The following is a 12,281-nucleotide window of genomic DNA, read 5'->3' on the forward strand; positions in this document are numbered from 1 at the left end:
TTTTGAACATTTTTTCCAGTAAACAATTAAACAAAATGCATGGAACATTTTTCCAGTAAACAATAAAACAAAATGCATGTGCCAATAACGACAAAATTGCACAATTCAGAACGTTTCTATCATAAAAGTCTACTCAGACTTCTACAGTCCACCAGTATCAGTAAATATGCACAATCTCTGAAGAAGTAAAAGTCATCTAAATAATTCCACATTTAAAAAAATCTGTAACTAATGAAGAGGTTGCTGCTAGCAAACAACTTTATATCTCATTGTTTCATCTACAAAGTGCCTTGTTGCCCCTGAGGAATAAATTGCCTATGTTGCATTAAAAAAAATGATAAGCTAGTAATATTGCAATAGGGAATGGGTGGCAAACTGATAACAGGTTCATAGTTACTAGGTATCTTCACCAAAAAGGACTGCAGCATCCACCCCCTTTACAATAGAGTACAGTATCAGCAATGCATCTACCTACTGTGGGAGTAGAACCCACAGCCTTCTGCATCAAAAGCAAGTACACTACCTGTTGTGCTATTAACACTACCTGTTGTGCTATTAACAATGCAAGCCAACTCACCATGAGCAGCATTAAACTTTTGTTCCCCTGCAGCTCTCAGCGTCTTGTAAAATCTACGTGACACTCAGATGTATCTCTGAACTTTGCAGCACAAGAAATTTGGAAAAAGCCAAAATTTAGGGGGGGGGAGACCAAAACACAGGAACACATTTTAAACATTACTTGTATAATGTTGGAAAGTTAATAGAATAAAATGCTGTGTTACCATCATACATTTTATCGCCAAGTATTGACCCAGGACCATGTGCAAAACAGTCAGAGCAACATACCACTATGCCAAATCATCTGTTTTATGAAAGAGATGAAGACTGAAACTTAAATGGCTACCATTTAGTGAATTCAGTTCTCACCATAGCTGTCAACATCTTAGCACAAAACACCTGAACAAAGCCAATAATGGGGGAATACAGCCCCCAAACATATTCAGTGAATTCAGTTCTCACTATAGCTCTGAACCTCTTAGCAAAAGTACGTAGACAAAGCCAGTAATGGGGGAATACAGCCCCCAAACATATTCAGTGAGTTCAGTTATCAGCATAGCTTTCAACCTTGGCACAAAAAACCTGGACAAAGCCAATAATGGGAGACTACAGTCCCAAAAATAGGGACAAATTTCAAATATCCATCTTACAAACTTTCTATAATAATAGGTTTTGTGTTACCATGTACTTTCTGAAGAATATGAAGTCTGAAATTCAAATGCTTGTAATTTTTATTTAACATTTGTTAACCAGCAAAGTCTGACTTGGAACAAAAGCCAATCTTTGGCAGAGGCACAGGAAGAAACACTCCAGACACATGTCTTTGTAAGATGGGAAGACACCAGAGCAAACCCACACAAACACAGGGAGAACATGCAGACTCCACACAGAAGGCACCCCAGCTAAGAATCAAATCAGACAACCTGTTGCGGTTAGGCAACAATGCTACCCATGCACCACTGCACTACTGACTGTGCTAAGAAACAAAAATACAGAAACCACAGATTTTATGAGGAACAGAACAGAACAAATATGAGGCAAAAATCTGCATGTTTTTTACAAAAGATGGTGGGTAGGGAATTCATGCTCTTGCCACTTGGGACCAAGGTACAGGGTTCAAGCCTTATTCTCTACCCACCACCATGTAGCAACTGGGGCATTTTACTTACACACACACACACACACACACACACACACAATAAAGCGCCACCAAATCTTCCTGTCCCATGTTTTTGGGATGTGGGAGAAAACAAGAACAGCTAGAGAAAGTCCATAAAGTCCACATAAGCACAAGGAGAATATGCAGACTGCTCCCCAGCTAAAAAAACAAAGTGGAAAGCGTCTTGTTGTGGAGTGACCCTGCTACTCAGTGATGTCTCAATAAACCAGATAGGTCTCCTGTTTTACCTTACTAAGGACACCTCCTACTTTTACAGAAGCCCAAACTTTCCCCACAGATAAAACAGCTTTTAAGTGGTCTATGGAGTCACTTTGGGTGTCAGCAAACTCAGCATATGCTTCCACAATGTAATAACAACCTTAAAAGACAGATCTGGGTGTCAGCAAACTCAGCATATGCTTCCACAATGTAATAAGAACCTTAAAAGACAGATTCTCATAACAGAACACATTTCCTGCACTGTTAAACTTCATTTTTGTGTTCTCTCTTGTCTAGTGGCAATGCTTTTTCTGTTTGATAACCCCGTATACTAAAACTATGTACAAAGGCAGATTCACCAATATCCTCAATTTAATCCACAGAATACATTTCCTATCATCCTCTTTGAAATATTAAAAACTATTTTCATCTGTTCCTTAAATTTTAATTACTTAATAAGATATCTGGAAAGAACTGACTGATGAATTTTTCTAAGTACTACATTCTTACACCCACTACAGGTCCTACTTTAATATTTTCTGATCACTCACTGTTTGATAACTGCCCAAGTCTTGTAGCACCTGAACTTATATGAATTATATTGTAAAATGAAACTATATGAGAACAACCAAATACATAAACAAGGAAATGCAGGGTGCCTGAAACTGCAATAAAAACACCATGTTGCCTCATTATAGAAGCACATTAAAGATTAACAGAATTTATGTATTCTGGCATTGCATAAAACAGAAGCTATTTGCAGAGTGCATCATTTACACACACACACACACACACACACACACACACACACACACACACACACACACACACACACACACACACACACACACACACACACACACACACACACACACACACACACACACACACACCCCTACCTGAGCCATAAAATCCATATAACAAAGGCTCTGCTCATGCCAAGTTGTAAATCCAAGCCCTTCCCTGCCAGCACCAAGTTGTAAATCCAAGCTCTTCCCACGAGAGCACTGTGAGGCTCGTCCCTTCCTGCGAGAGCACCAGCTGCCTGCAGACGTTGCAGTCCGATCCCCTTCCAGTCTATGCAGTTGTAACTGCATAGACTGCTGGGAAAATTTGGACTTGAATATTGTCTTTGTAATGTGGACTGCTGATGGAGACAGTCTGGATTCTGTGTGCATGCTCCAGACTGGTTCACCAGCAGTTTGAATATTGTGAAATGCCACAAGTGCGCATGCGTGATGTTCTGGAACTTGTGGTTGCTTTCATTTTATTTTCTTTTTGTTATTTTATTTTCTCTTTTGTTTATTTTCTTTTTTTTACAGCTGGGGGGGCTGCAGTCCTGCAGCTCAGTAGTACGAGCCACCCTTGGTCTCTACAAAGACTTCCCAAAATCCTCAATATTAATGTTATAGACCCAAATGCTCATGCCTTACTAGTGGTCTCAGTACAAAAATACCTAGGCTTGATGGTAGACTCCTCCCTAATCTTCAATAACCTTATTGACATCACCGTTAAAAAAACTTGTCAACAATTGAGGGTTCCTGGAGAAAGTAGGGATGGGAAAGAGTTCATTTCAGAGGCTGTCTTCTGTCACCAATATTATTTTTGCTAGTTACAGAATGTCCAGTATAGAGACTCAAGGGAAATTAGACACAAATATGGTGATGTGGAAGGTTGGGTAACCAAAAAATATGATTTTCTTTCGCAGAGGATTTACTCTAATTTTGGAGGATAGGGAGCAGTAATTGCTGGACAGTTTGAAACTTTATTTAGAATGTTTAGGAAAGACTAAGATTTGAGATTACATTCCAACAAATCTGTGGTACTGAAGGTTGCAGAAGGGTTGAAAATTATTTGGAGTTGCCAAATACATAGGGGGGAGAAATATCTTGGACTTCAAGTTTGTAAACAAGTTGAGAACTAAGGGAACAAAATTGGAAAAATTTTGAGAATAAGTTTTGAAACATCTGATAAATGGATGGGAAAAGTAAACAATGTGTTGGGTGGACTAAATACTTTGGGGAGGGTTGAAAAAAATAAGAAATGTTGTGTTGGTCCTTGGTGCTTTCCTAGTGCTATTTACTTGAGGAGACATATGCAAATTAGGCTGCAAGAGAAATGGGTGGGAGAAATTCAATGAACATATAATAGGTTAATTTGAAAAGGAAGTAGGGGTAGGTTTGATTAAGGTTGGCTGAGAGAGGATAACAGGCTGGTGGTGTGGGGGGCATAATATTTTAGATGGTATGTTACTGCTATAAATGTAGCACAGACATTAAGGGGGAAAAGAGGAGGATGGTTTAGAGAGAGTACAATGGGAGGAAGACAGATAAGGAAGATATGTGGGGGTGTAAGAGAATAATAGGATGCTATTAAAGTATTCAAATAGGAATGTATGAGTAGGGAAGCTTGAAGAATGGAGGTTACAAACTATGTGGAGAGGAATGGTAGATGAAGTAGAGCAAGGGATCTACTAGTGGGAACTCCTAGGGATAAGAAGGGTGGGTGGCTTAAAGATGAATTTAAGTGGGGGAGTAATTATAGTTTAAGAAGTTTCAGAAGAAATGTGGGGTTGACTCTGAGTATCAATTGTTTTATGAGGGTTGTTGGCTAAAGTTAAGAAAGAAGATAAGAGATGGGAAAGGTAGTTGTGGATGATGTGTGGAAGATGGCTGAGAGGTGGAAAACATTGAGAAAGGGAAAGATAGGGGTCATACATACACATTTAGGGGATAGAGTCGAAAAATATGCTATAGGGAGGCTGGAAGAGCACTGGGTAAGTGGGATGTTTGCAAGAAAAAGAGTGAAGGAAATAATAATTTTAAGAAAAGCTGGAACAGCAGAGGATGTGTACTGCTGGTTAGCTCTTAGTGGCATAGGACACCTGTGAGGGTATTCATAGAGGGGTGGGAACACACTGTTGGATGTTGGAAATGTGGGCTGGACAATGTGGACCAACATCTTTCGTGATGGGCATATATGGAAGTGAGATAAGTATGGAAAAAAGCAAGAAAGTATTAGGGAACGATTTATGGGAGAATGGTAATGAGATCTCATACAGTTTCACTTTGCTTTGTGTGGAGCTGACAGACAGGCATGGGACTGTGTAGAAATGACAGAACTTTAAATTGTGGCTGAGGAGATGCGAAGAATGATTTAAAGGTCTGGAAGAAGGAGTGACACAAAAGAATGTAACTCTTGAATGACCTGGATATGGATGAGGAGGGTTTGGAATGTTTGAGTCGTTTGATTATTGAGTTATTTTTTTTATTTATTCAATCCATTAGTTAACTAGTTAGTTGTTTAGCTATTTATTTATTTAATTATTTATTTATTCGGTTAGTTATATAATGCATGTTTGTCGGCATGGTAGGTGGGCTGGTCCTAGGACCTTTTTCATCCCATTGTAGCAGCAGTCAATTACAAACTTAATATGCGTTGCAACACAAAGTACAACATTTACATAAATAGTTATAGTTTTCAGCTTTACAAATTATAAAGTTCAATACTTCAGTACTACAGGTTATATAATATTCACATTATCTGTGTTATACAATTAGGTGGGGCTAATTTGGGTTGGGGAATTCAGATTGGTTACACAAAAGTTGAAAAGACTGGGAAGCAGAATGGGGGAATGAAGGAAAGCAGAGAGACAGAGTGACCAAAGTAAGGGTAGTGCTTAGTTAAGGTGAATTTTTTTTTGTAATGGTGGGGAAGTACAGTATAAAATAGATTCCCAGGCTATGTACTACTGTTTTCTTTGAGAATTAGAGAGTGAGAAGGCAAAGGGAATAATGGAATACGATTCTTTAAAGTTTTGTAATAAGATTGTAGACTTTTTCAGGAAATATATGGAGCAAAGAGTGTGCTTGTTAATTTATGTAGTATTTTTGATTATGTAAATGTTGCCTTTTGTACATGGATATGTGTAATTGAAGAAGAATAGTCAAAACTTGTAAAAACAGAGATGGTATAGCTGTGAGGTAACTTTTGTTTTTGATGTCAGCTGCTGGGAATATGAAACAGGAATATTGATGTAAAAGGAAATTACTGTAAAAAAAGAAAATTACCAGAACATATCTAGAAACAAGTTGTAGAATTTTACCGTGACATTCTTATGTGGAACTGCAAAAAAAAAAAAAAAATAGGAAAACTCTTCCTTGCTTCCTATTGCTAAAAGAACAAATCACCAGTGCTCACACTGAAAAGAGTAAGATGTTTACAGAATACAGTGAAGTAACGAGAATACAGATTACCAACTATGCTTTAGATTCTTGTTTCAGGGTAGCTCATGTCTGTTTCTTAACTTAGGCCTGCTTAAGTTAGCTGTGTGCTATCCTCACTTGTTTTGATGATATTCTGACAGGAGTGTTTTTATTGAAATTTGTTGTCACCAGAAGCCACTAAAGGCATAAATATATTTTTTCACTACTAATCTGGTGTTTTAGGGTTACAAGGAATTCAGACAGTAATGCTTGGATTGTACCTCCGGCTTCTGTAACTGTAGCCTATCACCTTAACACACTATGCTACACTGTCACTCTACTGTTCCTAAAGTTAAATCCAGTTTAGCTTTCATAAAGCTGGAATCTATATATGGAAGTAGAAAACAATACTACAGATTACAACAAGTCGCAATTATTTTATTTTTGTCTCCCAAGATATTAGGAAAATCTAAAAATCTGTTCTTACCGTTTATTTTCCTCCACTGGAGTCCTCCCTCTACGTGGACGGAAAGACAATCTTGTGTCAGATTTTGGTTTGCAGAAGCAGTCAGTGTGATTTATAAATGTGGCTTTAATTATTTTTAACTCTTCTGTCACAGGCAGTGTATACTTAACCAGCTGCAAAACAGAAAAAAAATGTGGCTTTTAGTCCAACCTATTGTGCTAGGGGACATATAATAATTTACACATGAAAGTTTATTTGCAGACAAACATTTATACACAAATACACACATACGTATACATATTTATATACAAAACATGAACAATATATGTGTTTGTATTTATACGCACAATATATTTTTTATTTACTGGATAAATGAACTGGCCTAAAGACCATTTTCAGCCATAACCTGAGCCAGAAGCTAGATACAATAAAATAAGAACATACAACTTTTATAAGAATACATTGAGCACAAGATACAGTATTACAGTAACGAAAGTACATTGTAATTCTTAGTAACATATTGACAGGAAAACCATTATAGAATACATTACATACAAGGTAATACGTGGCATTACAGTGTTGTTAGAAACAGAAGTGGCTACTAACATGTTGGCAAGGATTGCTTTTGTGGACATTGTCTAACAATATGACAATCGCTCACTGTTCTAATTATTAAATCAGTAAATAAAGAAGTAAATATCTTACATTTGACTTTCAGGCTTTGAACTGTGGCAAGAGTTCAAGCATCCTTTTCCAGAAATGCCTTTATTCGGTATAGTGCCTGAAAAGTGTACTAGTCTCCATTGTCAGACACACAGCTCAACTCTCATGAGGAAAGATAAAAAGAGAGAGTGACAGCAAGTTGCCTTTGAAGAGACAAGATCTCTGACATACCAAGGCCCTAAAGAGCCTTAAGCCAAACAGATATGATCATAACATGGTATTGGTCCATATTGCGTGAACAACCTTGCACATAGAGCCGAGTGATATGCAGGGAGACATAGAATTAATGCATGTCACAAATACAGGTAAGACCCTGGTTTTTGGGTGGAATATGTCCTTCCTTCTTGAATAATGCCAAAGTGCAAGGAAAAGAGGACTGGCTGCATAGCTGGTATCATTCTAGCAGAGTCCAGTATATGTCAACATGGAGTGAAATGGTAGTCAGTCACTTTTGCTTTGGCAGGGGTGACTTGCACCTCACATTTCAGAGGTTATGCATACTTGCTAAAGCCTTTATTGCTCCCATAGTGACTTCTGTAGGCAGATTCCAGTTCATGGATCTCCCAACCTAACAAAAACAAATCAAGCATCCAACCACATGAAGGTGGCTTTGCTGAGCACCAGCAGTCTAAACAAGAAAGTGCCTAATATTGAGGTCATGTTGCATTTGTGTTATTACAGAAACAACTTAGTTTAAAGTAGAGAAAGCACTCCATCCATTCCAGCCATATGGTAATTATGGTGGAGTATCCATATTTGTACCTCTCAACCTCTTAGCTCTAGACATCTGGACAAAGCCTAAAACAGTGGGGGGGCAAAGGCCCAGAAATTAGGGACAGATTTTAAATATTGCTCTAATAAACTTAGAAAGTTGCTAGGATAACAGGATTTGTGTCAGCTTGCATTTTCTGAAGAATATCAAGTCTGAAATGCAACTGCATGGCATTATTTATTGAATTCAATTATCTGTGATTTGACAGAATACCACAAATTTTCTGAGCAACAGACCAAAAATATGAGGCAAAAATCTGGACATTTTGTGAAAATCTGGACAGTTGAAAAGTACGGTTAGGGATCACATGACTTCTAAGAAGCTCTCTGGATACCCCAAAACTATACTGATTGAGATCCAAATCACACTAAGCAAGACCAACTATAAAATCATTGCATATTACAGGAACTCCTCTATGCTCCCTGAAAAACATAGCAGTTTATTAAACATACTGGATGATCTCCAAATCAGCAGGAAATCCATTATCCTAGGAGACTTTAACTACTCGATGATAAACTGAAATACCCATACCCCAACTGTAGGTTACGCTCAAAAATTCTTTGATTTCATAAACAAAATCTCCCTGGACCAAATTATCAAGGAACTCATTAGAAGACAAAATATTCTTGACCGAGCTCTCCTTCAAAATATTCAAACAGTTAAACATCACAAGGTTCAGAGACTTCAAACATACAAAGCTTCTACAATTCTGAAGTCTCAGCAATCAATATTAACTGTATTATCCATTGACAGAGCAAGTAGGTAGTTAAATAAACTCTATGGGCACCTAGATAAATGAATTGACTTGGCAACCCCTACCAGATCTAAACAAAATGGGAAGTATAAAGGTAAATCAGTCTAGTGGTCCACATGTATAAATAGAAAATACAATAAAAGAAAAATGTTTCTTAAACTGCATAGCAAAAAAATCCTCAAATCACTGTTAAAATCAAAAAGCTATTGAAGGAACTGTAAAGCACCATCAGGAATACAAAGGCATCCTATGAACTTAGAGTAGAATTGGAAGCTAAATGAAATTATAAATCCTTAATCAGTTATTTTAGAAAACTTAGAAACTATGTAATAGCATCCAATATTGCTCAGAACTTATTTGAAATGGCACTACCTACTCAGATCCAGTAGAGAGACAATGCACTTGCTAATGAATTCAGTACAATTTTCACCTGAGAAACAATTATACAAAATCCACATATCTCATAGAATCACAAACCTTCCATTATAACTAAGGAACACTTGATAAAGGTTCTCTCCAAAATGAAAAGTACATCATCCATGGGGCCTGATAATATTCTCATTTGCCTGATAAACAGTGCAAAGCATACCCTAGTGGAAAACATACCCTATTAAACACACTCCTACAGCTACTCAACTTGTGCTTAGCTACTGATTTTGTCCATGAAGTATGCCACACAGCTGTTGTAATACCACCTCACATATGTGGACCCACCACTGACCATACTACAAACTACAAACCCATTAGCTGAACTAGTCTTGGAATGCATCATAACTAACCTTAATTAACTATGAGATCAAATTTTATAAGATATGACCCCCAGCAGTTTGACTTTGTTAAGAGTAGATTCTGTCTAATGAATTTAGTCAACTTCTTTGAGAAAGTAACAAAACCTGTGGACAGTGGACATCCTGTCCATATAGCCTATCTTGACCTGGCTAAGGCTTTTAGAGGATTTAAGGCGTCACCCTAGAACAGGTGAGAACAGCAGTAAGGAAAATGTAATCAAGAGAAAGCAGTAGGCTCAGATGAGGTCACAGGAGATATAATCATGACTGGGTGAGATAGGGGAGAAATGGCTCCTGAGGGTACTCATAGCAGTATGGAGAGAAATGTGTATCTCAGATGATTGGAGAATAAGAACAAAGGGGACAGCTTCAACTGTGGGCAGACCACAGTTATTAAACTCCTCTCACACTGCATAACAATTCTGAAGTGGGTGACTGATAAATGAATATGAAGAGCATTAGAAAGTTAGATGGGAGATGAGCAGTTTGGATTCAGGTCAGGGTGCAGCACAACTAATCCAATGTTTGCAGTGAGACAGATAGTTGAAAATAAGCTAGAGATGAGGAAAAGGTCCATCTGGGCATTCCTAGACTTGGAAAAAGCATATGATATAGTTCCAAGAAAGCTGATTTGGGCAGTCCTGCTGTGGTTCGAGCCCCAAAAACATTGGTAGAATTAGTGCAGGCTATGTGCAAAAATCCAATGACTCAAGCACAACCAGGTTTCAGACTCACATTGGGGTTCCCATTGGGAGTGGGTGTGCACTAGGGTTCAGCTTTGAGTCCACTGCTGTTCATGCTATTGATGGACTATTTTAGTAAACAGGTCAGAGGGGACAGATCAGCAAAGTTGCTGTATGCAGATGATGTGGCATTACAGGCAGACTCTGAGCAAGAACCTCAGGACAGGATAGGGGATTGGAATACAATGCAAAACTAAAGGGACATGGGATGAAACTGAGTACTGGTAAGACAGCTGTAATGCTAACACATGGAGGAAATCAAAAGAATTTGAGAATTGAGATAAAGGGAAATAGTGGAACAAGGTAAAAGCTTCAAGTATCTGAGAGGGTTGGTTTAGGAGAAGAAAAGTCTGAATGAAGAGATCAAAGCTAGAATCAGAGGGCCTGCAGCCAAGTGGCACTGAGTGTCAGGGCTAGACTATGACAGAAGAATGCCAAAGAAGCTGAAAAGTATGGCGTACAAAACAGTGGTTTAACCAGTCCTACCGTATGCTACAGAAACCTGGGCAGTAAAGGCAGAACTGTTGAGGAAGCTAGAGATCATGGAAGTTAAGTGCTTTAGATGGGTGGTAGGATGCACACTGTAGGACAGACAAAGAAATGAGGACAATAGAACAAAAGCCAAAGTAGCTCTAATTGCAGACAAAGTCAAAGAGAATAGATTATAGTGGTTCAGGCACATGTGCAGAAAAGCATAAGACAATCTGGAGAAGAAGATTTTGGACAAACAGAAAGAAGGCAAAAGGAAACAAAGGCATCTCCAGAAAAGAGATGAATAGATTGTGTGAGAAAAGACCTGTGACAATCAGGCATGACTGCTGTAGAAGATAGGAAAGTGGCACTGAATCGAGAGAGATGATGACAGTTGATATGACACCCCGACCCCATGTAGAAAATGGAATAAGGCGGTTGAGATGATGATGATGATGATGATGACCTAGCTAAGGCTTTTGACACTGTACCACATGCTAACTGATAAACAATAGAGCTCCAAATTAACCCATCTGCAGTTAGGTGGATAGCAAAGTGGTTGTGGGATACAACCCATGTAGTGAGAGTGGCAGGTATATTCTCAGTAAACATGAAAGTGACCAGTGGTGTTCCTCAGGGCCCTGTACTGGGACCTCTACTATTCAGCATCTACACTGCATACTTCCAAATTACAAAATGGAAAACTCTTGCTAACCAAGTTTTTGTACTACTGAAAATGTGCTGTCATCTTCAAGACCCCCTCTGATTTACAAAAACTCCAACTGAAACTTGCATAGTAACACTGGATGCTCAGAAATGGGTTAAAGTTAAATGGTGGTCTGTGCAAATCATCAGGTTTTGTAAAAACTCTCTTCATACATCTTGTAGTGTCGATAACACGCCAGTCCAAAATGAAAGTGTGGTGAAAGACCATTGAAAATCAATAGATAATTCCTATGCATTTGACCATCACATTGCAACAATGGTTAGGAAATACATTTGTCTTGCATAGCTGATTCCAAAAGGTATTTCATCTAGATCTGAGGAAAGTTGTATCCCTCTATATTCTTAATTGATCAGACATATTATTGAATACAATGCCCCTTTTGGGATGTATCTTAATAGGCATATCAAGCTACCAGAAAGACCCCTGAGGTTCCTAATTAAAACGATAACAAGCCTAAAAGGTAACAGAGATACTAGGAGATTCTAGAAGTAATGTGCTTTGATTCAGTGCCTTACAGATTCCGTAAGGGCAATCAGTACCTTGCCTTTCAGGTTATTCTTAATCCAGTAGTCCAAGACCTCTTTTCACAAATCAGGCAGTCCACTAACACTCGAACCAGGGATCTAAACCTGCTTTGGCAAATAAGTAAAACATAGTGAAGAGTCAAATTTGTCATGAAACACTTACCCATTTTCT

The 12,281-nt window shown here is 38.2% G+C and overlaps 1 protein-coding gene across 2 annotated transcripts in view; it reads right to left on the minus strand.

The window, feature by feature from the left end:
• LOC122800087 (vascular endothelial growth factor C-like) overlaps window positions 1–12,281 on the minus strand; it is a 198,778-nt gene that overhangs the window by 121,841 nt on the left and 64,656 nt on the right. For both annotated transcript variants that reach the window (XM_044069604.1, XM_044069605.1), the window contains exon 4: window positions 6,629–6,780. In XM_044069604.1, the coding sequence (XP_043925539.1) occupies window positions 6,629–6,780 (152 nt within the window). The remainder of the gene's footprint in view (window positions 1–6,628; window positions 6,781–12,281) is intronic.

The sequence above is a fragment of the Protopterus annectens genome, chromosome 4.part0, assembly GCF_019279795.1.
Source record: "Protopterus annectens isolate FY-2018-M chromosome 4.part0, PAN1.0, whole genome shotgun sequence".
In the NCBI taxonomy this organism is placed as follows: Eukaryota; Metazoa; Chordata; order Ceratodontiformes; family Protopteridae; genus Protopterus; species Protopterus annectens.